The sequence below is a fragment of the Apodemus sylvaticus genome, chromosome 2, assembly GCF_947179515.1.
Source record: "Apodemus sylvaticus chromosome 2, mApoSyl1.1, whole genome shotgun sequence".
NCBI lineage: Eukaryota > Metazoa > Chordata > Mammalia > Rodentia > Muridae > Apodemus > Apodemus sylvaticus.
In genome coordinates, this window is record NC_067473.1 from 53,806,431 (window position 1) to 53,834,036 (window position 27,606).

At 47.8% G+C, this 27,606-nt stretch overlaps 1 protein-coding gene across 1 annotated transcript; it reads left to right on the forward strand.

The window, feature by feature from the left end:
- The first annotated feature begins 3,093 nt into the window (after window positions 1–3,093).
- On the forward strand, window positions 3,094–27,545 carry Smo (smoothened, frizzled class receptor). The gene is made up of 12 exons (XM_052173358.1): window positions 3,094–3,956; window positions 19,569–19,774; window positions 20,444–20,653; window positions 20,828–21,000; window positions 21,309–21,528; window positions 21,618–21,741; window positions 22,943–23,035; window positions 23,403–23,511; window positions 24,530–24,715; window positions 25,076–25,224; window positions 25,696–25,830; window positions 26,079–27,545. Exons 1-12 carry the CDS (start codon window positions 3,614–3,616, stop codon window positions 26,510–26,512), a joined length of 2,382 nt encoding a protein of 793 aa, XP_052029318.1. The 5' UTR covers window positions 3,094–3,613; the 3' UTR covers window positions 26,513–27,545.
- Window positions 27,546–27,606: the final 61 nt, after the last annotated feature.

The following is a 27,606-nucleotide window of genomic DNA, read 5'->3' on the forward strand; positions in this document are numbered from 1 at the left end:
GACCAGCTGATATTTTGAGGCAGATAAAGGTGGCTGTCTCAGCACATGTGGAGGTTCCTTCCTTCTTAATGTATGGAATACTGAGTACCCCATGAAAAAAATGCTACTAGCCTTCAAAGCTATCCTGGTGCTGCACATAGTGTCCCACGCCTTTAATCCCAGTACTTGGCAGGCAGAGGCAGGCAAATCTGAGTTCAAAGCCAACTAGGTTTAAGTAGCAAGTTCCAGGCGTATCTCAAAATAAAAAAACCCTCAAAACTACCAGTGGTAACAGCCAGCCAGAAAGTAAGCAGGAGAAGTTCACAAAGTGTCCACGTGACTTGGGCTCCAAGGCAGTTTTCTGTACAGCACAGATGGAGACTGGTTATAACAGCCGCTTCATTTTTATCACAGAATCCCTGAAGAAGATCATTATGTTTTCCATTGTTTTTCCGGGGAGGGGGGGCATCATGCCCTAATGACATAGTCTGCTTTACTTTTTCCATAAATCCCACATGACTTTCCTCCAGATGGTCCCTTGCCTCTGGCTTCTTGCCCTTCATGCTCTCCCCGCATCCCCTTACTAGTTATGAATGATTAATATCACTCCCTAGATCATTTGCACTTTTTATTACCAATAGTGTTTGGTTTCTGGCCCCAGGATGGGGGAACGGAGGTGTATATTTTACCTATCAAAGCAGACTGGCTTCCAGGTTCTCCTAGCATCTTTCAGTCCCTACCTGGCATACCCTGCCCCCAACCCTGAACTTTCCAGTCCAGGGGCTGGGCTGCCCTTCCGCCAGAGGCTCCTGCCTATATATTCCAGACAGTTTGGTTTCTCTCTCTTTTCTTTTCCTTCTCTCTGCAGGCAATGCCCTATCTCTCTTTCTCCCCCATCCCTCCCCCATCCCTGCCTGCACCATCACTGCACTCTCCCTGGCTTTGGTCCTTGGGACCAATGAACTTGCCCACTTGAGAGCAAGCTCCCAATAAACCGGCTTTAATATAATCTAATCTGGCTTAATTTGGCTCACTTCAAAGGCTGCAGAAAAATAACCTATCAGATGGTGCCAAACCTAGGAGAAGTTGAGACCCCAGCCCGATGGCTACAGTCCTTCTTGGCCACATGAGGACCATTTCTGTCCTTCAACTGCTTCCAACCATGCTCAGTCGCAGTCATGGTTTCCCCATATGTACTGTTTTTATCTTTTGTCTCTTTCTTTCTTTCTTTCTTTCTTTCTTTCTTTCTTTCTTTCTTTCTTGTCCCTTCTAGTCACACTTTAGTAACAGGTTCAAATCCCACATCCTTCACTTCTCACACTGATTTCTTTTTGTTATAAATTCCCATAAATTTTATAGCAGCTAATAAAGTGATATATATATATATATATGTATATATATATATATATATACATATATATATATATAACTGAACTAAATGCTATGTGGATACAAAGAGTTTAGGAAGATATGGTCCCTATTGCTGCTTTGCAGGACATTGTGGATGTTAATACAAAGAGTATAAGAGGATGAGTAAGGTCCTTGTACTGGAGGAGAAAATTTAGCTGCTTTGTATGACATTGTGGCTGTTTCTTGAGAGCAAGCCTTGCCAGCACAGTAAAATAAAAACTCTCAAGTTCTCCAAGGATACAACCACTTGAGTACATCCTAGGATTTTAGGAAGGCTTCATGCTGATAGTTTTAATTGTCAACTTGATACAATCTAGAATCCCCTGGGAAGAGAATCTCCGTGCAGGATCTCTAGATGAAGTCAACCTGTTGGTGTGTCTGTGGGTGGTTGTCTTGATTGCACTAAGTGATACAGGCAGGTCTGCCTGAGATGGGCAGCACCATTTCCTAGACAGGGACTCCTGGACTGTGTTAGGTACAGAGAAGGTGCTGAGGACCAGTAAGCATGCATGCATCCATTTCTCTCTGCTCTTGATTGTGGATGCAACCAGCTGCTCTAACTCCCTATCTAAGTTTCTCCACAACAATGGACCTGGAATTGTGAACCCAGAATAAGTCCTTTTATTCTTAAAGTTCCTATGTCAGGATATTTTGTCATACCAACAAGAATAAAACTAAAACACAAAACGAGCCCCCAAATTGAATTAAATTCCTCTTATCACTCTGGGGACTCAGATACGAATGAAGGGTGTATCTGAAGTTTAGGAGTTAATTTGCTCTCAAACAACAGAGGTAACACAAACTATCTATTTCTGCTAGGTGGGCTAGGCTGTGAGCTACTCTTAACAGAAACAAGAAAAGAAAAGCAGTGCTACTGAGTTGTCCATCAACAAGGAAAAGTTACTTAAGGATAAGTCCAGTCTCCTAGCCTCAATCCTGCTTATGGGAGCTGTGATTTAAAGGAGTTGGGAAGAAAGAAAGTGGAGCCGAGTAGGGAAGGGAACGACAGAAACTTCATGAGGCAGCTGGGCAACAGGTATTCATCCAAGATGGACTGACTTCCTGTGGACAGAACCGAAGGGCCATCAGGGATAGTGATGGGAATCTCACTCCAGACTTGACACATCTGAGCAACAAAGGCTTGGTGCTGACGTTTTCGGGCCAGACATCTGCTCCCGCAGGTATCAGCAGCTACTCTGTGTGACTCCGAGGTCCTTTCCCCACATACATCTCAAGCAGGAAGAATTTGAAGGAGCAAAATCCCCAAACTGCGGTTCTTCCTCACCAGGGTTCTAGGTAAAGTTGAAAGATCTAACAAAAAGCAAGAAAGATTAGCAGGGCTGGAGAGTTGGGCAAGGATGGGTGAAAACTCTTGCCTGCTTTAGGCGTCCCCGGGCCAACCTAAACTTAGAAAAATGTCCTCTCCTAAAAGTCACATCAAACAACCTTAGGATCAACTAAAGATTCAGTCAAGTGCCTCGTAGCAGCTCTGGGATTCAACTTGCATGCATCTTTCCCCCTCATGGCTAGGGTCTGCGGTGGGTGAAGGTTCTCCTATACCCCTACCCAAGCCCCTTCGGGCGCTTAGGCCGCCGAAGCTGGGACTCCTCCTCTCCAGCTTCTCTCTCCCCTTAGTCTTCCTCGCCCAGGCCCTCCCCCAGTCTCCGCGGAGGGGGGCCGGGCTTGGCTCCGCGAGGCCCGTGCATTCCAGTGAGCAGGGCCAGCTAGAGCAACAAAGAAGCCCGGTAGTCGGCAGGGAGAGCTCAGGGGGCTGCGGCGCGCTCGCGCGGAGGTGGCTGCTGGGCCGCGGGCTGGCGTGGGGGCGGAGCCGGGGATCCACTCCCGCACCCCCCGACCGGCGCCTGGCCTCCATCGAGGGGCTGGGAGTTGGTTTTAATGGTGGGAGAGGGAATGGGGCTGGAGATCGGGGCCCCAGAGGGTTCCCAGGGTTGAAGACAACTGCGATCGCCAGGCGAGGGAGTCCGGGGTCCGTGCATCCTGGCCCAGGCCTGCGCTGCTCAACATGGGGCCCGGGTTCCAAAGTTTGCAAAGTTGGGAGCCGAGGGGCCCGGACGCGCGCGGCGCCTGGCGAAAGCTGGCCCCAGACTTTCGGGGCGCACCGGTCGCCTAAGTAGCCTCCGCGGCCCCCGGGGTCGTGTGTGTGGCCAGGGGACTCCGGGGAGCTCGGGGGCGCCTCAGCTTCTGCTGAGTTGGCGGTTTGGCCATGGCCGCTGGCCGCCCCATGCGTGGGCCAGAGCTGGCGCCCCAGAGGCTGCTGCAGTTGCTGCTGCTGGTACTGCTGGGGGGCCCGGGCCGGGGGGCGGCCTTGAGCGGGAACGCGACGGGGCCTGGGCCTCGCAGCGCCGGCGGGAGCGCGAGGAGGAACGCGCCGGTGACCAGCCCTCCGCCGCCGCTGCTGAGCCACTGCGGCCGGGCCGCCCACTGCGAGCCTTTGCGCTACAACGTGTGCCTGGGCTCGGCGCTGCCTTACGGAGCCACCACCACGCTGCTGGCGGGGGACTCGGACTCGCAGGAGGAAGCGCACGACAAGCTCGTGCTCTGGTCCGGTAAGCGCGCGGGAGTCGGGATTGCGACGCGGAGTTGATGGGATCGGGACACTGACGGAAAGAAAAAGCTCAGAGGCCTCAACCGCTGGGCGGGCGCGGCTTGCACCCGGGATAGTTGGAAGAACGAGTCTGGAACTTTTGGGATAGGTTGCGTGTGGGAAGGGGACCCTGCGTGATGGAGAAGGGGTGGGGGCGAGGGACCAGGGAAGCCGGTGGGTCACAAAGAGTAACGATGGGGTTAGGGGGATGTGAGGCGGTGAGGGAGCTCTCAGCTATAGCAAAGGGAGAAGAAGTGAAGCAACAGTCCTCGGGGATTCTGGGCAGTGTTCAGACCTTGGGGCAATCTGAGTTGGAGAGAAGAAAGAAAAGGATGAAGGTGGAAGACATTTAAGGATTTGGAGGGAAGGGGTGAGGAAAACTTGTAAATTCTGTAAAGGAAAAAAAAAGTCCCCTTTGTAGTAACTAAACCTGGTAATCTTGATTTAGATCGGTCCAGGGAACCAATGATCTTTGTCTTGTTTTTACACGTTTAAGTTTCCTTATCTGAAAAATGGAAACTCTGATCCACTCGGGTTAAGAAGGAAGGAGACAGTTTAAGCAGTTGTCTGTGGCTCTTTGGCAATGTGAAACCTCATGCCAGTGTGTGCTGAGGAAGTCTAGGGTGTTGAGAGCCTGTGGGCACCTTCCGCAGTGGCCCAGGGTCCTTTGTGGCAGAGCCTGAAAACAGCAACCACGTCAAACAGTCCTTCCTAGGTTATTTAGGATGGTTTGTCTACCTGCCTGCCACCCATTTGGACTGAGAGCATGTAGGGTGCTGGGGAGGGAACGGTCCTTGTCACTTTCCCATCCCTCATCCCTACCCTGCACCCCCACGTCAGTGTGATGTAAAAGCTGTCCTTGATGGAAAAAGAAAAGAAAATGGAGAGCCAGGATTAAACCAGAGGGCCTGACAGTGTCGCCTAGCCTTAGCTCTTCCTCTGAGACGGTGAGACTCCTACTGGGAGCTAGTGTTATCCACAGGCTGACTGTCTTAGGCTGAGGTGTGTTGTCAACTTGACTGCGCCAGATCTCAGCTGTAGCTGAGTGATGCCTGAGGTCCTAAGGTTCTTGGCTTGATGCAGATGTTGGAGCAGGAACTTGGAGGATGGCGGGCTCCCAGGAAGTGGAATTGTATTCTATGGAGCAAAGGTTATAAAAGCAACCTGTGGGTGGAGACCTCTGGAAGGAGTCGAATGACCCTTTCACAGGGGTTGTCTAAGACCATCAGAAAACACAGATATTTGCATTATGAACCATAACAGTAGCAACATTACAGTCATGAAGTAACAATGAAATAATTTCATGGTTGGGGGGGATCACTACAACATAACCAACTGTATTAAAGGGTTGCAGCATTAGGAAGGTCGAGAACCTTAGAATCTAAAGCCAGAATCTAAGGCAGAAACTATATGTAACCAACAGTAGCTTTGAAAAATCCATAAATTACTATAATGTAAGGTCAGTGTGATTTCACATATGTACACTTATGATAATATGTTTGCATAAATGCAGTATAGAAGATATAAGAATGGCTATACAGAGGGAATATAATTGAGGTCTTTAAAGTTATATATGTGCATGAGGCTGTCAGAATGAAAAAGGAGCATGAAAGAAAGATTAAGAGCCCCAGGGTGGCTCAGGTAGAGGTGCTGTGCACATCCCATGATCTGAACTGCATTCCCAGAACCCAAGAGAGAAGAAACCGGAGTCCCGGAAGCTGTCGTGTGATGCCCCTGTGTGCCCTGTGGCACCCATGTTCCTGCTTCCCCCTCCCTCTCACTACTAAACAATTTAAAAAAAAATGATTCAGCCAGGTGTGACGGCACATACCTTTAATCTCAGCACTCAGGAGGGAGAGGCAGGCAGATCTCTGAGTTCAAGGCCAGCCTGGTCTATAGAGCCGGTTCCAGGACAGCCAGAGCTACATAGTAAGACCCTGTCTCAAACAAAACCCAAACCAAACCAATTCAAATAAAAACAAACAAACAGCCGGGCAGTGGTGGTGCACCCTGTAATCCCAGCACTCTGGGAGGCAGAGGCAGGTGGATTTCTGAGTTCGAGGCCAGCCTGGTCTACAGAGTGAGTTCCAGGACAGCCAGAATCCAAAAAACCAACCAACCAACCAACCAACCCCTTCCCCCTCCACCCACCAAAGAATAAAAAAAGAAAAGAAATATTCAATAAGGTATCTCTGAACATCACCTGAGATGAGACTTGACTTTAGGAGGCAGCTATATGAAAACTAATGATCTCTCAGGGCAAGATAATCATCAAAGTTTGTGTTGCTGAAAGGATGTTCTCCCTCTCCCTGTGTGTGTGTGTGTGTCTGTCTGTCTGTCTGTCTTTGTCTGTCTGTGAGTTGATTCATTAAGGCCTATGATTGAATTCTCCCAGGTGACAGTTGCCTGGCAGAAGCTGATATCAGATCAAGGAGGAAGGGGTACACCTTTCCTAGCCCACGTGTGCCCAAGAGTGGCTGCTGAGCTGCAGGAGTGTCCGAAAGTTCGAGCCATGTGCTGGTTGTTCAGGTTTTGGTCTCTCGCTGCTGCCTAATCACGGTGACACAGGGTCACAAGCTCTGAGACCAGAGCTTCTGGGTCACACTGAGTTCATTCCTGCGCTGTCCATTGTTCCTTTATAGCTTTCCCTCTTCTCTGTGTGTGGACTGGAAGCAGGTGTTGGCACAGGCTGGATCAGTAGATGGGCAGGGTGAGAGCGAGCTAGCTGAATGTGAGAATCACAGGCAGGTTTGAGCCAGTGTTTGTCCTGTCTGGAATTATAGGTCCTGATTTCGTGTTAGACATGGTCTAACTTTGGCAGGCGGTTTTGTGGGTAATACAGATATCCTAGCCTATGTTCATCATCACCTTTGTAGGATAGCGATTCAGTCTCCATGTTTTTCAGAGCCTCTCTGGGCTGAGCGTACAGCCTGAGTCCACACATTCAGCCAATTTTGTACTGAGCACATCATATCCTGGGGCAGGTACATCAAGACGAAGATTGCGGAAATGAGCTCTCTGAATTTAAGAGGAGGAAGGACAATTAAGTAGGTGCTGGTGGTACCTGTGAAAAGTATGGTGACATTGTAGGTGCTGAAGGCACACGGAGAGCTTTGGGGAGCAAGGGACGAAACCTGGAGAAACCGATGTCTCAGTGGTGACCTGAGAAATAAACAGGAATGCCGAGGGAGCTGAGACAAAGACTGGGAAGAGGCAAAAGCTTTAGATGAACAGAGAGTAGTGCTTAGAAATATAATAATGGCATAGAACTGGAGCGAGGTGCATTAGAAGCAGAACTGTAAGACTCAGGGGTCTAGAATGCAAAGGCTCGTCCTTTAGTAAGTTAAGATGCTATCTATCAAAAGATGCCAAGGAGCCCATGATAGAAATGTAATTGTATCTGCGTTTTGGAAAGATTTCCAGGTGTGGCTAGGTGTGGTGATGCATTCTCATAATTCCATCTTTTGGGAGGCTGAGATAGGAGGATCGTTGTGAGTGCTAGGTCAACCTGTATAGATAGTCTAAAGCTCAAGATTTCGACTCCAAAAACAGGGAAGGAGCTGAAGGATTGTTCAGTGGTTAAGAATATTCACTGGTCTTGCAGAGATCCTGGGTTTGATTCCCAGGATCTTACCTATGTAAGATCCTCTGGTAGTAGAGGTAGGGTGAGGACGGAAGTATGGTGAGGACGGCTTTGTGTGTTAGATGTGTGTTACCATGGGGCTCTTGACCACTTACATCTGGCCACTCATGGCAGCCTATAGCTCCAGTTCCAGGGGATCCAATGCTCTCTTCTGGCCTTAGTGGGCACCTGCATATGTGTTGTATATATACACACTTGGGTGAACACATATGCATTTGAGGGACAGGGGTTGCTATATAAAATAGCCACAAGAGAGAAGGGAGAAACTCCAACCTGATTGTTTGTTCAGGACGTGGATGAAATAGTCTAGGGGGGAGGTGATGGTGGTCAGGATGGGGGTAACAGGCTGAAGGTTGGGAAGATTACAATGTCGGAGGCAGCGGATGCGTTGGAGGCCAAACTGAGCAGGAGGAGGCATGAGATGCCAGGGATGATGGTGCCCTTCCTTTCTACTGGTAGTAGAGGTAGGGTGAGGATGGAAGTGTGGTGAGGACAGCTTTGTGTGTTAGATGGTCAGTGGATATCTACATGAGGCTCTGTAGCAGATCTGGAAAGAGTTTCTGTAGAGAACAGGCTACTATATGCTTCCTTCTCTCAGATTAGCAAATCTGCGAGTGAAGAAGTCTCTAACTAGGTCATTCTGATTTCTGCGTGTGTCTAGAACTCAGGACTCTCCTGTGGTTTTCCCGTCTCTGGACTTGCGCGTCTTCACTCACTCAGTGTCTCCCCATTACAGCTGGAAACATCTCCTACCATGCATGCCAAGCTGACCAGACAAACAGCGGCCAGGCCATGGGGACACCTCGGACAAATCTAGTTTAGTAAGAGAGGCCTGCAGCGGGTGAGGGGATAGGTCCCTGAGAGCCAGCACACAGACTCTTAGACCACTGTCTTGCTATGTGTGTGTGTACATGGATGTGTGTGTGGCTCTGTGGCCGAGCCAGGGTCCAGGCAGCAGGAAAAAGACCGGAAAACTGGGGGGAATTTCTTACTGGTCTTTTAGACCTCAAGTTGGGATGTTGTTGGTGATGGTGGGTAATTTGCAAGGATAGTTCTGGAAAAATTTTCCTTCTGGCTGTTTTCAAAACAGGCTGAGGGCAATTAAAAACACACACTCTCTCTCTCTCTCTCTGTGTGTGTGTGTGTGTGTGTGTGTACATTATGATGCATGTCTTAGTCCCACCCAGCACTTGGGAGGCTAAGACAGAAGTATAGTAAGTTTGAAGATAGTTTGATACACACACACACACAATTTCAAAATAAACAAATAAATTGTGTGTGTGTGTGTGTGTGTGTGTGTGTAGTATGCAAGCACAGAAAACACACCCAGTTTTCATTTTTAAATGATTTTTCGAGACAGGGTTTCTCTGTGTAGCCCTGGCTGTCCGGGAACTCACTCTGTAGAGCAGCTTGGTTTCAAACTCACAGAGATCCTCCTGTCTCTGCCTCTCAAGTATGATTTTAATTTTGAGTTTTCTTGCCATGCTGGGATTTGAACCTAAACCATTAGTCCTTATTACTATAATTTGCATTTCCTTGATTGCGTGTAAAGGTTAATATCTTTGCAATTGTTTGTTTACCAATTGGAGTTCTCTTGTATCTGCTGAAATTACTGATCTATTTTCCTAGAGGACTGTCTGACGTTTCCGTTAGATTGATGGGAATTCTTCATATATGCTGGATATGAACGTTTTGTTTTAGTGAGTGTTAAAAATACTCTCATGGCTTTCTTTCATGCTCTCCTCTGTGTGTTGTCTCCAGTGGAACAGAATATTTGAACTTTAATGTAGTCATTTATCAAACATTTTGTGATTCATTCTTTTTTTGTACCTTATTTAGAAAAAAGTCCTTTTTCTCTCCCTTAATCATGAATTTATTCTTTTATGAGAAACTTTATAGATTTCCTAGTCACTTTTAGGCACATAATTCATCTGGAGTTGATTTCTTTAAGAGCTTTCAACAGCATTTGTTAAAATCAATTTCCGTTTTTCTACTACTCTGCTATAAATCAAGTGAGTGGTGTGTGTGTGTGTGTGTGTGTGTGTGTGTGTGTGTGTTTCTGTGGGATCTTCTGGATCTTTGTTCTGTCCATTTCACGTTGGTTTAGTCACCATGCTTTTACAACATGGTCCTCACCAGTTTGACAGCTGGAACCCGCACACTCTTAGCATAGTATTTTTAAAATCTATAAAGTAAAGTACATGGGATTTAAAACAACGTGCAGGATCATATATCCGGAATATACTAAGAACTTCAGAACTCATTTCACTTGATATAAAAACTAAGCCAAATGAGAATAAACAAGCTGGTCTGAAAAGGAGGCAGCGGATCTAAATAGACACCCTTAAAAGAAATGACAGGGTGCTGGAGAGATGGCTCAGCAGTTCTTCCAGAGGGCCCAGGTTCAATTCCCAGCAACCACATGGTGGCTTACTTCAGTTCCAGGAGATCTGACACCCTCACACAGACATACACGCAGCCAAAACGCCAATGTACATAACATAAAAATAAATAATTTTACAAAAAAAAAAAAAAGAAAAAAGAAATGACAGAAGATGTATGCCAAAAAGCACTTGACAGCACACTCAGATTACTGATCACCATGGAAACGCCACTCAAAGCTGCAGTGAAATGTCACTTCACCCCAGGAAGAATGGCTAATGTAAAAATATTAAACAATGTGCTGGTGAGAATTTGAAGAAGAAAAGGGACCCCTTAGAGAGAGAGAGAGAGAGAGAGAGAGAGAGAGAGAGAGAGAGAGCGTGTGTGTATGAAATTAATTTGCCCTTTGTGGATATCTCTATAGAGGCTCCTCCTCTGAAAGAGACCCCTTTCCTAGATATGTGTCCAGGGGGAGTGAAGTCACAGGGTTGAGAAGTCAGCTTCGTGCTCCTGCTTACTGAAGAATTGCACAGCTAAGACATTAAAAACAACCAAAGCATCCGTCAGCTGATGAATGGAAAAAGAAACATGCCCTGTGTGGTGGCCCACGCCCTTGATCCCAGTGCTCTGGAGGCAGAGGCAGAGGCAGATAGATTTCTGTGAGTCCAAGTCCAGCCAGAGCTACATAGTGATACTCTCTGAAAAATCAAACAAATCACGATGCCAATTCAGAATGAAATACTTTTCAGTCCTAGGGAGAATGAGGTCCTGTCATATGAGCACATGGATGGAGTCAGAGGTCACGGTAACTAAGTAGTAAGTGGGTAGCCACTGCACTGGGAGGTGGTGATGAGCATGACGGTGTTTCCGGGATCTGAAATACCTTGTGATGAGATTCCACAGAGACGGAGCCACTGCTCTGCTAGCATTACAAGAATCCTAGGTAAACCACAAGCTAAGAGCTTCTATTTTATAGCATCAAGTGAAGAGCTTGGGCTGTTCGTGAGCCACCCCCTCTCTGTCTCTGTCTCTCTCTGTCTCTCTCTCTGTGTTCTCCACCACCGCCCGACTGCAACACAGCCTTTTAATGCCAGCATTTGGTAGGCAGAGGTAGGTGGATCTCCATGAGTTTAAAGCCAGCCTGGTGTACAAAGTGAGTTTCAGGTGAGCCAGGGCTACACAGTGAGGTCCTGTCTCAGTAACTAAATAAAAAGTAAATAAATGTTAAAGTTCCATGATTATAAAAACATACATATGCTATTATTATTGCTGTTGTTGTTATTATAGCACTGTGTTCTTAGTTTTCTTTTTGTTTCATATTTTATTAAAATTAAAAAGGACTAGGTGTGGTAGTAAATGCTTGTAATTCCAGTTATTCTGGAGAATGAACTGGGAGGATCCTGAGTTCAGTGCCAGCCTGAGAGACATAGTGAGACACCCACCCCTAAGTAAATAAATAAATGAACAAAATAAATAAATAATAAGGCTGGTGCATGGTCCAGGGGGTGAAGGTGCTGGCAGCCAAGCCTGCAGGGTTCCATTCCCAGAACCCACAAGGTGGAAGGAAGGCCAACTCCTGCGAGTTTTCCTCTGACCACACTTGAGCTCACACACACACACACACACACACACACACACACACATCTTCTAAAAAATTAAAAAATGAATAGATACAACTTTTTTCTTTCTGGATTCATTCCCTTCCCTAGGAAGTTTTCCTTGTCCTAATAATATATGTTTTTCTGTATTTTATTTTTAACTTAATTGTCTAAAACAAAAAGGGAAAAAAACCCCATGAAAAGCAAAAGCCAGATGTGGTGGAGCGCAGCTGTAACCTCAGCATTTGGGAGATGGAGGCCTAGGGAGCAAGTGGTCAAGGTCAGCCTTGGCTATGTCTTACAATGCCAAAGGCAAATATAACTAAAGAGTAAGGGTCCCAGGACTGGGCTGCCGGTGCCTCTTGAGTGCTGAGATTAAAGGCGTGTGTCACCATGCAGTGCTTTAAGGGGCAGATGGTACATGTTGAGAAGAAACAAATTAAACCTCACTTCTGCTGGCTCATATCCATTTTCCCTCAGAGGCAGCCATGAATATTGGCTGTGTGTGTGTGTGTGTGTGTGTGTTCTTTTAAATATGTGTGACAGCTGGGCAGTGGTGGCGCACTTGGGAGGCAGAGGCAGGTGGATTTCTGAGTTCAATGCCAGCCTGGTCTACAGAGTGAGTTCCAGGACAGCCAGAGCTACACAGAGAAACCCTGTCTCGAAAAGACCAAAAAAAAAAAAAAAAAAAAAAAAAAAAAACCCAGTAAATAAATAAATAAATAAATAAATAAATAAATAAATATGTGTGACAGATTGCTGGCTGTCCTTCATCTTCCCCCAGGTCCCAGTCAATTGTGTTCATTTAACAACACACATTGGACTCTATTCCATTTTAGTATACATGGTTCAGTTCTGAGTTGTGTTCTATTGTGTATTTAAACTTTTTTTGTGTGGTATTGATATGTCTTAGTTACTTTTCTATTGCTGTGGAGAGACACCACGACTGAGGCAACTTATAAAAGAAAGCATTTGACTGGGGGGCTTCCTTACAGTTTCAGGAGGTGAGTCTACGATCAGCATTGGCAGCAGGCAGACAGGCATGGTGCTGGAGTAATAGAGGAGAACTTGGAGGTTGGGACAACAACCATAAGGGGGAGAGAGAGAGAGAGAGAGAGAGAGAGAGAGACAGACAGACAGACAGACAGACACTCACACACATACACAGAGAGAAACAGAGATAGAGAGAGACAGAGAGAACAAGTGCTAATTGGGAATGGAGTGGGCTTTAAAACCTTAAAACACACCCTGAGTAATATACCATATCCAACATGGACACATCCTAATCCTCCCCAAACAGTTCCACCAACTAGGAACCACACACATTTACATATATGAGCCTATTGGGGCTATCATTATTCAAACCACCACAGGGTATTTTCCTTGTGTGTATTTGTATCCACTGTGTACACACTGGAGATGGTTGTGATCTGCTGTGTGGGTGCTGGGACTCAAGCCCTGCTCTGTGCTAACTGCTGAGCCATCTTTCTAGCCCTGTGTTGTATTGTATTGATTTTGCTCTCTCTCTCTCTCTCTCTCTCTCTCTCTCTCTCTCTCTCTCTCTCTCTCTCTCTCTCTCTCTGTGTGTGTGTGTGTGTGTGTGTGTGTACATGCACACATGCACTTTGTGCTGGGGCTGGAACCCAGGACCTTGTATGTAATAGGCATTTGATCTACCACTGAGCTACATCCCAGCCCCTGATGTGTGCATTTTATGGCTAATCTATGTAGGATATGGACTCCAGCTGTTTTTCCTTCTCTTGCTTCTGCAGAGAGTACTATCAAGACTAACCCTATATATCATCAAATTTTTTTGAAGTAAAATTGCTGTAAAATTCTGATAATGCTAAGTGGTCTCCCCAAGATGTAGCAGTATTCGTTACCTCTGACAATCTATAGGAGTGCCCACATGCTTAATGGGTCAGTATTTTGCAAATGTTTTCATCTTTATTAGTTGAAAGGGTAACATGTTATGTCTCATTTATTTTGCATTTATCATGTTAAGAGTGAGATTGATGGTTTATGTCATTAAAAGCCACACGCTCCTTCTCTGTGTGATTTCTTCTGCCTTTGCCCATTTTCTACAGGGTTATGTGTTGCTTATTGATTTGGAAGAGCTTTATGCATTTAAGGAGATTAGTCTTTTTTCCATTGATATGTATTAGAAATACATTTTCCAAGCCGGGCGGTGGTGGCGCATGCCTGTAATCCCAGCACTCTGGGAGGCAGAGGCAGGCGGATTTCTGAGTTCAAGGCCAGCCTGGTCTACAGAGTGAGTTCCAGGACAGCCAGGGCTACACAGAGAAACCCTGTCTCGAAAAAAACCAAATAAATAAATAAATACATAAATAAATAAATAAATAATAAAAAAAGAAATATATTTTCCCAGTATATTAGTTTTCTTATGATTAAAAAAATATTTACTTTTATTTATGTCTGCTTACATCACATGTGCATGGTAGCCCTCAGAGGCCAGAAGAGGGAGTTGGGTCTCCAGGAGCTGGGGCTACAGGTGGTTTTTAGTCTCCTGATGTGCGTGCTGGGACATACCTTGGGTTCTGTGGAAGAGCTGCAAGTGTTCTTACCTGCTGGGCCATTTCTCTGTCCCCATGATTTTGCTTTTTACTCTATCGAATTTATCAGATATTTTTTCTGGAGTTTTTTTTTTTCTTTTAATGTGTTCCTTTTATAGCTTTAAGGGTTTTGTTGTTTGTTTGTTTGTTTGGTGTATGTGCGTGTGTGTATATGTGTGTGTGTGTGTGTGAGAGAGAGAGAGAGAGAGAGAGAGAGAGAGAGATGCTTCAAAAGGTCATTCTCACCTCAAGGTTTAAAAAAATCTTTTCCAAAGCCAGTCATGATGATTTTAAAATCCCAGCCTTGGGAGGCTCGCTCATGTGAGGCCTGGTTGAACTACCTAGTGAGTTGTAGGCCAGCTAAGATTATGTAAAGAAACCCATCTTAAAAACAAACAACGAAATAGAGCTAGTGTCTTAGTTACTGTCCTATTGCTGTAATAAGATAACTGGCCAAGGCAAGTTATAGAAGAAAAGAATTTATCTGGGGCTGAGAGTGTTGGAGGGTTGGAGTCCATGGTCATCATGGCAAGGAGCCTGGCAGCAGGCAGGCAGGCATGGCTGAAGCAGTAGCCATTAAGATCTACAAGCGTGAGAGAGAAAGAGAAAAAGCTAACTGGGGATGATGTAGGCTTTTGAAACTTCAAAGCCTGACCCTGACCCACCTCCTCCAACAAGGCCACACCTCCCAATCCTTCCCAAATAATTCTGGCAACTAGGCAACAAGTGTTCAAATATATGAGCCTATGGGGGCCATTCTCATTCAAGCCACTGCAGCTAGAGAAGTGTAACTCCGTGGGAAACGTGCCTGCTGTGCTGTGCTGTGCTATGCTGTGCTGTGCTGTGCTGTGCTGTGCTGTGCGTGCTGTGCTATGCTGTGCTGTGCTGTGCGTGCTGTGTGTGCCTGCTGTGCTGTGTGTGCCTGCTGTGCAGTGCTATGCCGTGCTTGCTGTGCTGTGCTGTGCTTGCTGTGCTGTGCTGTGCGTGCTGTGTGTGCGTGCTGTGCTATGCTGTGCTGTTCTGTGCGTGCTGTGTGTGCCTGCTGTGCTGTGTGTGCCTGCTGTGCTGTGCTTGCTGTGCTGTGCTGTGCTTGCTGTGCTGTGCTGTGCTTACTGTGCTGTGCTGTGCTGTGCTTGCTGTGTTGCGCTGTGCTGTGCTGTGCTTGCTGTGCTTGCTGTGCTGCGCTGCGCTGTGCTTGCTGTGCTGCGCTGTGCTGCGCTGTGCTGTGCTGTGCTGCGCTGTGCTGTGCTTGCCGAGATTGCTGAGATTACTGCGCTTGCTGTGTAGGCGTGAGGACTTGAGTTCAGATTCCCATCATCTATATAGGAATCTAGACATGAATGGACACTGCTGTAATGCCAGCACTGGGAATAGAGACAGCAGGATCCCCTAGACTTAGGAGTCAGCCAGTCTACCAAGTCAATGGACTCTAGGTTTCGTGAGAGAACCCTGGAATTGTCTTTCATGTGAGATTGGGATTAAATAAAATTTCCCCTAGATGGCTCCTTCATTGTTTTTAAGATTCATTGTCTTTTGCTAGACTAACTGGCACAAACCTTTAATCCCAGCACTTGGGAGGCAAAGAAAGGTGTGTTTCTGTGAATTTCAGGCCAGCCTGATCTGCTACTGATTTCCAGGCCAGCTGAACCACATAGTAAGACTCTGGTCTTTAAAAAACAAAAACAAAATGAAACATTTTGCTTTTGTTTTTGTTTGTTTTTGTTTTTCGAGACAGGTTTTTTTCTGTTTGTCTCTGGATGTCCTAGAACTTGCTTTGCAGACTAGGCTGGGCTAGAACTCAGATCTGCCTGTCTGTGCCTCTGAGTGCTGGGATTAAAGGTGTGCATCAAAACAAAACCTTATTTTTCCTAGGAGAATTTGTTTTTTAACTATGAAATAAAATATTTAAAAGTAAAGAATGGGGGGAAAACAGCGTCACAAAAAAAAAAAAAAACCCAGAAAAAATATATTAAAAAAAACCTGCTTGATGTTTCTTACAATAAATACTCCAGGTAGCTTTCCCTCTCTTGTATTTTAAACGTGTTATTCAATAAACATTCAATAAGATCTACCTTCCTCACTTTGAGGCAAGGTCTTATATATCCAAGATTAGCCTTGAACTTTCTATGTGTTTTTGTCCAGAATGAGCATGAACTTTTGTCACCAGGCTCCGTCTCCCAGGCGGGGCCTGCAGGCAGGGACTGCTAGGCCAGGCTCAGGGGGTGCTGTGGATCAAACATAGGACTTCATGTGAGCTGGGCAAGCATGGGAACAACTGAGCTAGAACCCAGCACCGTGCTCCTTTTGTTGTATAGTTTTGTGAATTTGGACAAAAGTGCAGAATTGTATGTTATTAAAATCTTTCTTATAAAAAGTATAGTATTGGGGGGAAGAGGTATGGAATGAGGAACAGTCAGAAGGTGGACTGGGATGGGGATAAAGACTGGTCTCTGTAGCCAGGCCATGGTGGCGCATGTTTTTAATCCCAGCACTTGAGGGGCAGAGACAGGCAGATTTCTGAGTTCGAGGCCAGCCTGGTCTACAGAGTGAGTTTCAGGACAGCCAGGGCTATACAGAGAAACCTTGTCTCGAAAAACCAAAAATTAAAAAAAAAAAAAAACTGAACTGTAAAAAATGATCAAAGAATTAAAAACAAAAAAGTATAGTATTGTATAACTAGTTACCATATTCAAGATGAAGAGAAGTCCCATCTTCTTTTGAAACAATTTTTAAAAAGATTTATTTATTTATTATATGTAAGTATACTGTAGCTGTCTTTAGACACACCAGAAGAAGGCAACCATTACAGCTGGTTGTGAGCCACCATGTGGGTGCCCGGATTTGAACTCAGGACCTGCAGAAGAGCAGTCAGTGCTCTTAACCGCTGAGACATCTCTCCAGCCCTAAAACAAAATTTTATTGCATGTGTGTGTATGTGTGTGTGTGTGTGTGTGTGTGTGTGTGTTTGAGTGTGTGTGTTTGAGTGTGTGTGTTTGAATGTATGCACACATGCATTTGTGTCATGTGCCATGGTAGACATGTGCCAATCATCTGACAACTCAAGGGAGTTGGTTCTGTCCTTCCACACAGAGTTCAGTCTCAGCTTGTAAGCCTTTGTGGCAAGCTCTTTTCCCTACTGCGCCCTCTCACTGGCTCCCCATCTGCACTTAAGCAGACAGCCCTCAATTTGTAGTGGTTCAATTTAAACAATTATTTTTTGTTTTAACTTAAATTTTTTTTTTTGCATTAAATAGAAGTCACGCATTAGTTTTGCATTTGGATCCTCTCCCGGCCTAGCAATATGAGTTCTAATTTTTCTCTCTAGATGCTGGGCAGCAGCCTTTAGCCACAGCCCCCACTCAGTCATTCGATCACATGGGGAGGTATATCTATACACATCCTGTGTTGTTCAATTTGACTACTCAGTAGTTCAGGAATTCTAAATGCGGCCCAGCGGTGGTGGTGCACACCTGTAATCCCAGCACTCTGGGAGGCAGAGGCAGGCAGATTTCTGAGTTCAAGGCCAGCCTGGTCTACAGAGTGAGTTCCAGGACAGCCAGGGCTATACAGAGAAACCCTGTCTTGAAAAAAACCAAAAAAATATTTTAAAAAAAGTTCTAAGTGCATTTCCTTCTTAGGCTGCCTGTACTTCATGGTGTGTCAGTGGAGACGTGTCTTCCTTACAAGTCAAGACACATTGCACAGCTCTCTCACAATGGCCTCCCAGTTGTGCTTTCTTTCCACTTAACCCCACTGGCTCAGAATTTCCAGGACTGGGTGCTCCCTCTAGGTGACTGAGGTTCCCAAGTGACTGAGACTTGCACCAGAGGAGGAGCTGTTTCCTGAGGACTTGCTTCATAACTGGCAGGAACTCTTGCCACCTTGGAATATTCTTGGAGCTGTGAAGCTTAAGACTAGGCTCACACTGGAAAGCAGTTAGTCTTTCTCTCAAGGACACAGTGCCTGACAGGTGCTGTGCCAAACACATAGACTGTGCCATTTCCCACTCTACCCAGTGTTGCACAAGGTAGATCTGTCGTCTCCATTTTACAGATGAGGACACTGAGGCTAGAGATAACAAGACCACACAGCTGGGGTATGGTGGCTCCGGATCGGGTCCCAGGCAGACTGATCACAATGTCCTTACTCCTTACCCCTGTTCTCTATTGTCAACTCTCCACCGAGAGAGTGGTGACCTGCCCCACTGGACAGAGGCACAGTTATCCAAAACGGCTCTTGCATTCTCAGAAGATTCTCCTAGTACAACTTGCCTGGAGTGTTGGTGTTTCCAAAGTAGGGGCGATTTTAGAGGGGCCATGAGGGAGAAAAGCAGGGCACTCTGAGCTCCTGGGGTGAGCTGGTCAAACCTAGGCTAGGTTGGGGCTTGGGGAGATGTCTGTGTTTCTGTGCTGACAGCGTCTTTCCTCCCTCTGCACTGGACAGAGCCTCCTCTGTTTCCCTCCATCTGACCTGTTTCCTCCTCTGGCTCTCCAGTTCCTGGCTCCTCTGAGTACCTCTTCTTAAGCCCCCATCTCTTCTCTCTCTGCCTCAGCTTGGTAAGAGTGAAAAAGGGCTCTTGGGACTGGGCATGGGGAGACATCTCTTGGTTTAGGTGAATGGGCCCCACAACCCCTCCATGTTAGAGGAGAGAGACACAGAAGGGTTTAGAAAACACCCTGAAGAGACAATCCCAACCTGAGATTCTCAATCAGAGGCCCTACCATTTTTCAGCTGGGTATTCAAAAGTGGCAGCTGTTTTTAAGAATGTTAACAGAATTATTATAGTGGTGCACATTAGTGAATGGACCGCAAGTTTGACTCGCATAAAGCACTCATGTAAGCAACCTCTAATCAAGAACTAGACAGTGTGGGGCTGGCGAGATGGCTCAGCAGTTAAGAGTACTTGCTGCTCTTGCAGAGGACCCGGCTTGAATCCCAGCACCCACATGGCAGCTCACAACATCTGTAGCTCCCCTTCCAGGGCAGTCAATATACTCCCTGACCTCTGAGGACACCAGCCGTATGCATGCTAAATATATGCAGACAAAACATCCTCACATAAAATAAAATATAGAAATATAACAAAATTATATTTGAAAGAGCTAGACCAGGCCCAGTGATTCTGGCCCTCCCCTTCCAGCCCTCTTTTAGTTGACATGCCTGGAGTTGGGGTGCATATTTTTGGTTGTCACAATGACTTTGGGGTTCTGCTGGCATTTAGAGAGCAGGGTCTAGGGGTGCTCAGGGTCCTGTAGTGCACGAGGCAGCACAAAGGCTGCCTGTCCAGAGGTGGCTTAGGGGCAGGGGTTACAACTGCATCAGTGGGCCAATGAGGAAGGGTCTTTGCCACAATGTCCCATGCTATCTCCACTTCCCAGGCCTCCGGAATGCCCCCCGCTGCTGGGCCGTGATCCAGCCCCTGCTGTGTGCTGTCTACATGCCCAAGTGTGAGAATGACCGAGTGGAGTTGCCCAGCCGCACCCTCTGCCAGGCCACCCGAGGCCCCTGTGCCATTGTGGAGCGGGAGCGAGGATGGCCTGACTTTCTGCGCTGCACACCGGACCACTTCCCTGAAGGCTGCCCAGTAAGTGTCGTATGGGACAAGAGAGGGTAGTCTAGCCTTGGAACAGAGCAGCACTGTGCTGGATGCAGGAGAGCCAGAGATGTCTCTCCTAGGGCGCCTACAGAGGCAGGACCAATGAACCATACAGCCAAGCTGTAACCCTTGTTACAGCTGGGTCTCTGTGGAGGCTTCTCTCTTAACTTGAGCATATATACATACACATGAAGCACTAGAAGCAGGAAGACAGCCGGGCAGTGGTGGCACACGCCTGTAATCCCAGCACTCTGGGAGGCAGAGGCAGGGGGATTTCTGAGTTCAAGGCCAGCCTGGTCTACAGAGTGAGTTCCAGGACAGCCAGGGCTATACAGAGAAACCCTGACTCAAAACAAAACAAAACAAAACAAAACAAAACAAGAAGCAGGAAGACAGAGAGGTGTGAGGCAGTGTGGAATGGAAGAGGACATCTGTAGGGATAACGAGAACTTTAGCCCTTTAATTAATCTAACACTTGGGTCCTGTGTGGTAGGGGCTACCCTCTCAGATGAGAAGAATGAAATAGTCAGTTTGCCCAAGGATGCAGAGCCTGAGCGGCGTGGGCCTCCAGCCAGCACATCTGCTCTTGCCCAGTTTCCCAGACATCCTTAACCCTGCTTTACCTCCCCGCGGTATTCTTTGCCCTTCCATTGTCAGAACGAGGTACAGAACATCAAGTTCAACAGCTCAGGCCAGTGCGAGGCGCCCTTGGTGCGAACAGACAACCCCAAGAGCTGGTACGAGGACGTGGAGGGCTGTGGGGTCCAGTGCCAGAACCCGCTGTTCACCGAGGCCGAGCACCAGGACATGCACAGTTACATCGCAGCCTTCGGGGCGGTCACCGGCCTCTGCACGCTCTTCACACTGGTGAGCCATGCTTTAATGGCAAGGCACAGGATTGATGGCCCAAGGAGCAGGGACTCTGAAATGAAATGGCTTGGGAGGGGACCCACAGAAGCTTATGAGGGGTCTTGGGTTGAGATCGAGGTATCTGCAGCAGAACAGACGCTCACTTCACTGCATGGCCGCTTCTCCCTTTAGGCCACCTTTGTGGCTGACTGGCGGAACTCCAATCGCTACCCCGCGGTTATTCTCTTCTATGTCAATGCGTGTTTCTTCGTGGGCAGCATTGGCTGGCTGGCCCAGTTCATGGATGGTGCCCGCCGGGAGATTGTTTGCCGAGCAGATGGCACCATGAGATTTGGGGAGCCCACGTAAGTATCTTGGGGACCCAGAGGTGAAGATGGGAGGATAAAGACTGTAATGCACGTTCTCCACAGAAGGAAGGGCTTGGACTTGAAGGTGGCCATAATGGGTGGGATTTAGCACTGCCCTGTTGTGTTCAGTGTTGAGACTTGTGATTCTTTAGAGATGTACCCTAGAGCCTCTTCATAGCCGACCTGTGTCTCAATTCCTGGGGACCCTCTACATTTTAGTAGACTAGGACTGGGTGGGACAGGGTGGAGTGCCCAGTAGGAAGAATACAAAGTGGCTCTCCAAGTGACACCCGGCATCTTCACAGCTCCAGCGAGACCCTGTCCTGTGTCATCATCTTTGTCATCGTGTACTATGCCTTGATGGCTGGAGTCGTCTGGTTCGTGGTCCTCACCTATGCCTGGCACACCTCCTTCAAAGCCCTGGGCACCACCTACCAGCCTCTCTCGGGCAAGACATCCTATTTCCATCTGCTCACGTGGTCACTCCCCTTTGTCCTCACTGTGGCAATCCTCGCTGTGGCTCAGGTATGGTGGTTGGGGGATGGGGACCTGAATGGGGTGAGCTTGGGGGAAGGGTCACAACTAACTATCCCTTCCACCCTTTCCTGCTACAGGTAGATGGAGACTCCGTGAGTGGCATCTGTTTTGTGGGCTACAAGAACTATCGGTACCGTGCTGGCTTTGTCCTGGCCCCCATTGGCCTGGTGCTTATTGTGGGAGGCTACTTCCTGATCCGAGGTGAGTGACTGGCCAGGGCCAACTAGGTAACAGTGCGCTGAGCACCTGCTCTGTGGAAGTCGGGATGGGAGCTTCCAGCTTCACTGCCTTCCTCTGATATCCACCTAAACCTTGGTGTGATATAGAAGATGGCCCTATAGGCAAGACAGCCCTTTTATGAGGACAGAAAAGTGTACCTCTTCCTCCAAAGCCATGACCAAGGGTCTCGGCTTTTTTGAGGGGAACGTGGCTGGATTCCAGATGCTCTTTCCTACCCCTCGTCAGGAGGTACTTGCATGGAATGCCCTGGGACACCTAGCTTGCTCGCTCGCTCGCACAGATCATCTTGGGACCATTGCTTATGTGCATTCACACCAGTTTTATATAGACTTGTCATATTTTTGGAGCTTGGTTTCCAAGTCATGCCAACCCCTAACATACACAAACAGTTTTCATAACATATACAGATTTCCTGGTCCCTAATTTCCCCGTCTCAATCTGCCACCCCGTGATTTGCCGTGGTTTCCAGCTCATTTTACTTGGTTTTCTTTGTCAGTTTTGGTTTCCTCCCACTGAACTGTCAACCTTCTGTTCAGCCTTCTTCCCCGCCTTTCTGGCAGAGCATCTGAGCCTCTGGCGTATATTTTGCATCTGTGCCTCCCATACGGTAACCAGTAGCCATGGATGTTGAAACGAGGCCAAACTGAGATGCTTTTTAAGTGTAAAACACACGATGTGTTTGAGACTTAACATGAAGAAAGGAAAGAAAAATATGAATATAAATCACTAATAATTTGTTGTATAGAATACGGAGGTGGTTCTATTTGGATATATTTGGTTTATAAAATGTAGTAAGATTATATAGTTTTTAAATGTGACTACTAGAAAATTTGGGATTTTTTTTTATATGTCACACAATGTATTTCTCTTGGGCAATGCTATTGTTGATTCTGTTTCATGCTTTTTCTATCCGAATAGCTTTGACCTGGTTTCCTCTCTCTGTCCTTGACTGTTGTCTAGGCTCTGTCCCAGTTACCACAGCCCACAGCACATTTGCTAATAACTGTTCTCTCATTCTCTGCTTCCCCAAGCTTTAAGTCAGGGTGGGTGTAATTAGTCATAGGACTCCAGTGCCATGGGGCCTCCCTCGCTGTGTCCCCCACCCCCACTCCCAGGAGAGTGTCTTCTCTCCTGCTAATGCCCGAATTCTCTGTGTGTTTAGGGGTTATGACTCTGTTCTCCATCAAGAGCAACCACCCTGGGCTTCTGAGTGAGAAGGCAGCCAGTAAGATCAACGAGACCATGCTGCGCCTGGGTGAGTGCTGCCCTGGGCACTGTGGCCATCTCAACACTGAATCCTGCTGGGGCCTCTGGGATGCAGAAAAACAGTGTGGAGAGTTAAATATTCAGGGACATAGCCAAGGTGTAGTGATAGTGGAGGCGACAACTCCCTCTGAGAAGTGGGAGAACCCAGGTCAGTGCCAAGACTGCTACCCTGTGGCCTCCCATAGTCCCCTAGGACCTTCTGGATTTATTTTGGAGGATACAGTTCCTGACCTGAGCCCAGCATGTAGTCACCCTGGACTCAGCTGTTTTCAGTACTCAGGAGGGGCAGTTGCCCTCCTCCCCGGTGCTGCTACCACGTCTGTTCTGGTAACGGATCCTGCCCCTCAACTCCACAGGCATTTTTGGCTTCCTGGCCTTTGGCTTTGTGCTCATCACCTTCAGCTGCCACTTCTATGACTTCTTCAACCAGGCTGAGTGGGAGCGTAGCTTCCGGGACTATGTGCTGTGAGTGAGGGGCCCTGGGTTTGGTTGCAGGAGTGGTTAGGATTGGAGCTTCAGCTACAATGTAGCATTGCATCTGTTTGTGGTCTTCCACTGTCCTGCCTCGGATATGACTAGCTTTCAACTTGCTGTTCAACTTCACATGTCTGTCTGCACCGCCTGGGCAGGATGTCCTGTGTGTCTGCCACTGTTCGGAAGCCAACCCAAGTGCCTCTGCCTGGTTGTGATCTGTGTGCCATCTATCGTCTGTGGCTCTCCCTGAGTCACTGCACTGGAGGAGGCCCTTGGACAGTGAAGGAACCTGGACAAGTCTGCCAGTTGTGCTTGAGTGTTTCTGTATCTCAGTAAAGGTGAACCAAGGCACCTGAGGCATCTCCACTGCTAAAAGGATGCCTGCTGCTGCTGGGGGTCATGGTTAAAACCTCCTTTAAAAGGGAGACACTGGCCGGGGAGATGGCTCTGTTTTTAGGAGTGCCCGTTCGTTACTCTTCCATCGAACCCAAGGTCAGCTCCCAGCAGCTATACCTGCTAGCTCCTAAGTGCCTGTAACTCCAGCTCCAGGGATTTAACACCCTCTCCTGGGCTCTGCCAGCACTTGGACATCAGTGGCATACACACACAGGACATAAACAGACACATAAATATAGATACATCTAAAGAAAAGTTTAATAAAATAGGGGGGAAGGATGCTTGCCCTGTTTGCTTTTGGCTCATTCTTAAGTTTCCCCTTTTCAGTCGAGGAATCTGTAATCCACAGTGATGCTGGATTCTTGTCCCAGAAGTCTGATGTGAGGCTCAGACAGCAGTAGTGGATAAACGCTCTCTAGATGATTCCAAAGCATGTCACTGGGGCTAGTGGTATAGCTCAATGGTAGAGTCTAGCATGTGTGGAGTTCCACCTTCAGCACCCATACCATAAGAATCACGCAGCGGGACTCATATCTTTCCTAAATGGATTTATGTTTGGGTGTCCTCTTATTGGATTCTCATAGCCTTAGCTGTTGACCATCCCTCATCATAGATGCCAAGCCAATGTGACCATCGGGCTGCCTACCAAGAAGCCCATTCCTGACTGTGAGATCAAGAATCGTCCCAGCCTCCTGGTGGAGAAGATCAATCTATTTGCCATGTTTGGCACTGGCATTGCCATGAGCACCTGGGTCTGGACCAAGGCCACCCTGCTCATCTGGAGGCGCACCTGGTGCAGGTGGGGTCAGCAGCCGTCTGATCTTGTCCTTCTTCTCTTACCCTCAGCTTCATGTCTTTTCTTGAGGGCCTTGTCTTAGCATTTTTCTAAAACAGACTGGGACAGTGTTTGCCAAAGCAAGTCTGGATGGCTAGTTTCTTAGCAGCTCACCACCGCCCTCTAGGGGACATTGAGAACCAGTGCTTTTCAAGGAGGGGCCACAGGAGCCCTGTATTCTAGGCAGGTTTTGTTGCTGTGAAGGCCTCAGCTCCTGAATCCTCCTGACTCCAGGTCTTTAAACCTAGAAAGATCCCAGGTCTTTCGATAAATTTAAAAGGAAGCTATTCCTGCACTTGCCAGCCCCACCCCTTCTGTTCTCAGGTTGACTGGGCACAGTGATGATGAACCCAAGAGAATCAAGAAGAGCAAGATGATTGCCAAGGCCTTCTCTAAGCGGCGTGAACTGCTGCAGAACCCGGGCCAGGAGCTCTCCTTCAGCATGCACACCGTCTCCCATGATGGACCTGTTGGTGAGCCTCAGTATATTGTCCTGCTGAGACACTTGGCCTCCATAGTACCAGGCCGATTTCCATTTGGATACACGGACTGTCTGACAACTGAGGACTAAGGCACTCACTCACACTCCACTCCATCTTGGGTGCCTTGTCGTGTCTCATCCCATCCCCCACCTCTACCCCCTTTCCTCTCTTGGCCTATTCATGGTATTGCAGTTCTCTGAGGACTCTGTTCCCTCTACCTTCTTCTCTGCCATCTCCAGTGACTTTTCTGAGCCAGAGTAAGTCAGGATGCTGGTACTAGACTTATGATCTCAAGTTTACTTTTTGGGAATTGGAGGCTGCTCCACTCAGATTTTGAATGGGCACAGGTTACAGGGTGGAATCTCTCTGCCAGCCGCAGTGGAAAGGACTAGCTAGGAAAGATGAATCGCGTTACATAAGGAGGGGTCAGTCATTGTTCATTCTTTCCTTTCATCCCCAAAGCGGGTTTGGCTTTTGACCTCAATGAACCCTCAGCTGATGTCTCTTCTGCCTGGGCCCAGCATGTCACCAAAATGGTTGCTCGGAGAGGAGCCATATTGCCCCAGGATGTGTCTGTCACCCCTGTGGCAACTCCAGGTATGAGGGTTCTGTCTTTTGCAAGAAGAAGGGGTGGGTGGACACATTGGCTAGGAGCTCCTGGACTGAATATATGGGGTTGTAAAACTAGAGGAAGGAAGGAAAGGCCCCAGAGGATCTGAAGGGGCTGCCAAGGCTTGGGAAGTCTTGAGTGACAGGTCCCAGAACTCAAGAATAGGGATTCTGGGGAGGGAAGGGCGGAAATAACAGACTAAAGCCCTAAGCTGTGCTCTTTATCTTCCTGACAGTGCCACCAGAAGAACAAGCCAACCTGTGGCTGGTTGAGGCAGAGATCTCCCCAGAGTTAGAGAAGCGTTTGGGCCGGAAGAAGAAGCGGAGGAAGAGGAAGAAGGAGGTGTGCCCCTTGGGGCCAGCCCCCGAGCTTCGCCACTCTGCCCCTGTTCCTGCCCCCAGTGCAGTTCCGCGGCTGCCTCAGTTGCCTCGGCAGAAGTGTCTGGTGGCTGCAAATGCCTGGGGAACAGGGGAGTCCTGCCGACAGGGAGCCTGGACTCTAGTCTCCAACCCCTTCTGCCCAGAGCCTAGTCCCCATCAAGATCCATTTCTCCCTGGTGCCTCAGCCCCCCGGGGCTGGGCTCAGGGCCGCCTCCAGGGGCTGGGATCCATTCATTCCCGCACTAACCTAATGGAGGCAGAGCTCTTGGATGCAGACTCGGACTTCTGAGCCTGCAGAGCAGGTCCTAAGATGGGAAAGACAAATGCACACCTTTCAATGGCTCTTCCTGAGAGCATACCTCTGGGGTCTCATCTGACAGAGTCTGTGTGCCAGGTGCCTGCCTAGAAGAGCTGTGTATGTCTGGCTAAAGCAGCCAGACCAAGGAAACCAGCTGAATGCAGCCACTGATAGGCCTCATGTCAGAATCAGGACTCTGTGGCTCAGGATCCCAGCTTCTGCCTACCGACTAGAGTCTGACTAGCAGTGTTAGTCTCCAAGGGAGCTTGTACTAGGGCAGGAATGGCAGAGGCAGGAGTGGTGTACCCAGAGTGGGCTGTGGTGGTCTGTGAGGTAACCAAGCCCATATCTGGCAGATGAGGGCTGGTTGCCCTTTTCTGTGCCAATGAGTGCTTTTTTTCTGGCACTCTCAGACCAAAAGTGTTTATCATGTGATTTGTCCTTTGTCTAGGTGGGGACAGGACTCTCTTTTTCCTCTTCCTGGTAGTTGTAATGACCACTCCCATAAGGGCTATAACTGCTCTCAACAGGTGGCCCTCCCCAAAACACATCCTCTCTTTTCCTGTTCTATCCCTACATACATATCTCAGTTCCACTAAGCCAACCTCTTCCTGGTTAGCACCTTAAAACTGCAGCAAACACATACATACAGACACACACACACACACACACACACCACACACCCCTTCTGAGTTCAGTCTCAGGTGAGAGACTACTGGTTCAGTTCCAGGCTTCTGAGAGACATGATATTTTTTCCTCATGTCCATCTGGCGGGGATGGACCCTCTGATTTAAGGGAACCCTCTTACCTTGGGAAGCTTCTGTAGCTTCAGCCAGGCAAGAAAGCTTCCAACTTCTGAATCTGGTGGGAGGGGGCATCCCCACTTTTTACAATGTCTAGTCATTTTCATAGTGCCCCACATTCAAGAACCAGACAGCAGGATGCCTCAGAAGCTGGCTGGGTTCCAGGTCAGGGGCTCAGTGTGAGAAGAATACGAACAGTAAATAAAACATTTTTTGTATAAGCGCATGTGTGTTTCTTTTCCCCAGCCCCAGCTCTGGTCCAGAGCTCCCGTGTATTCCTGA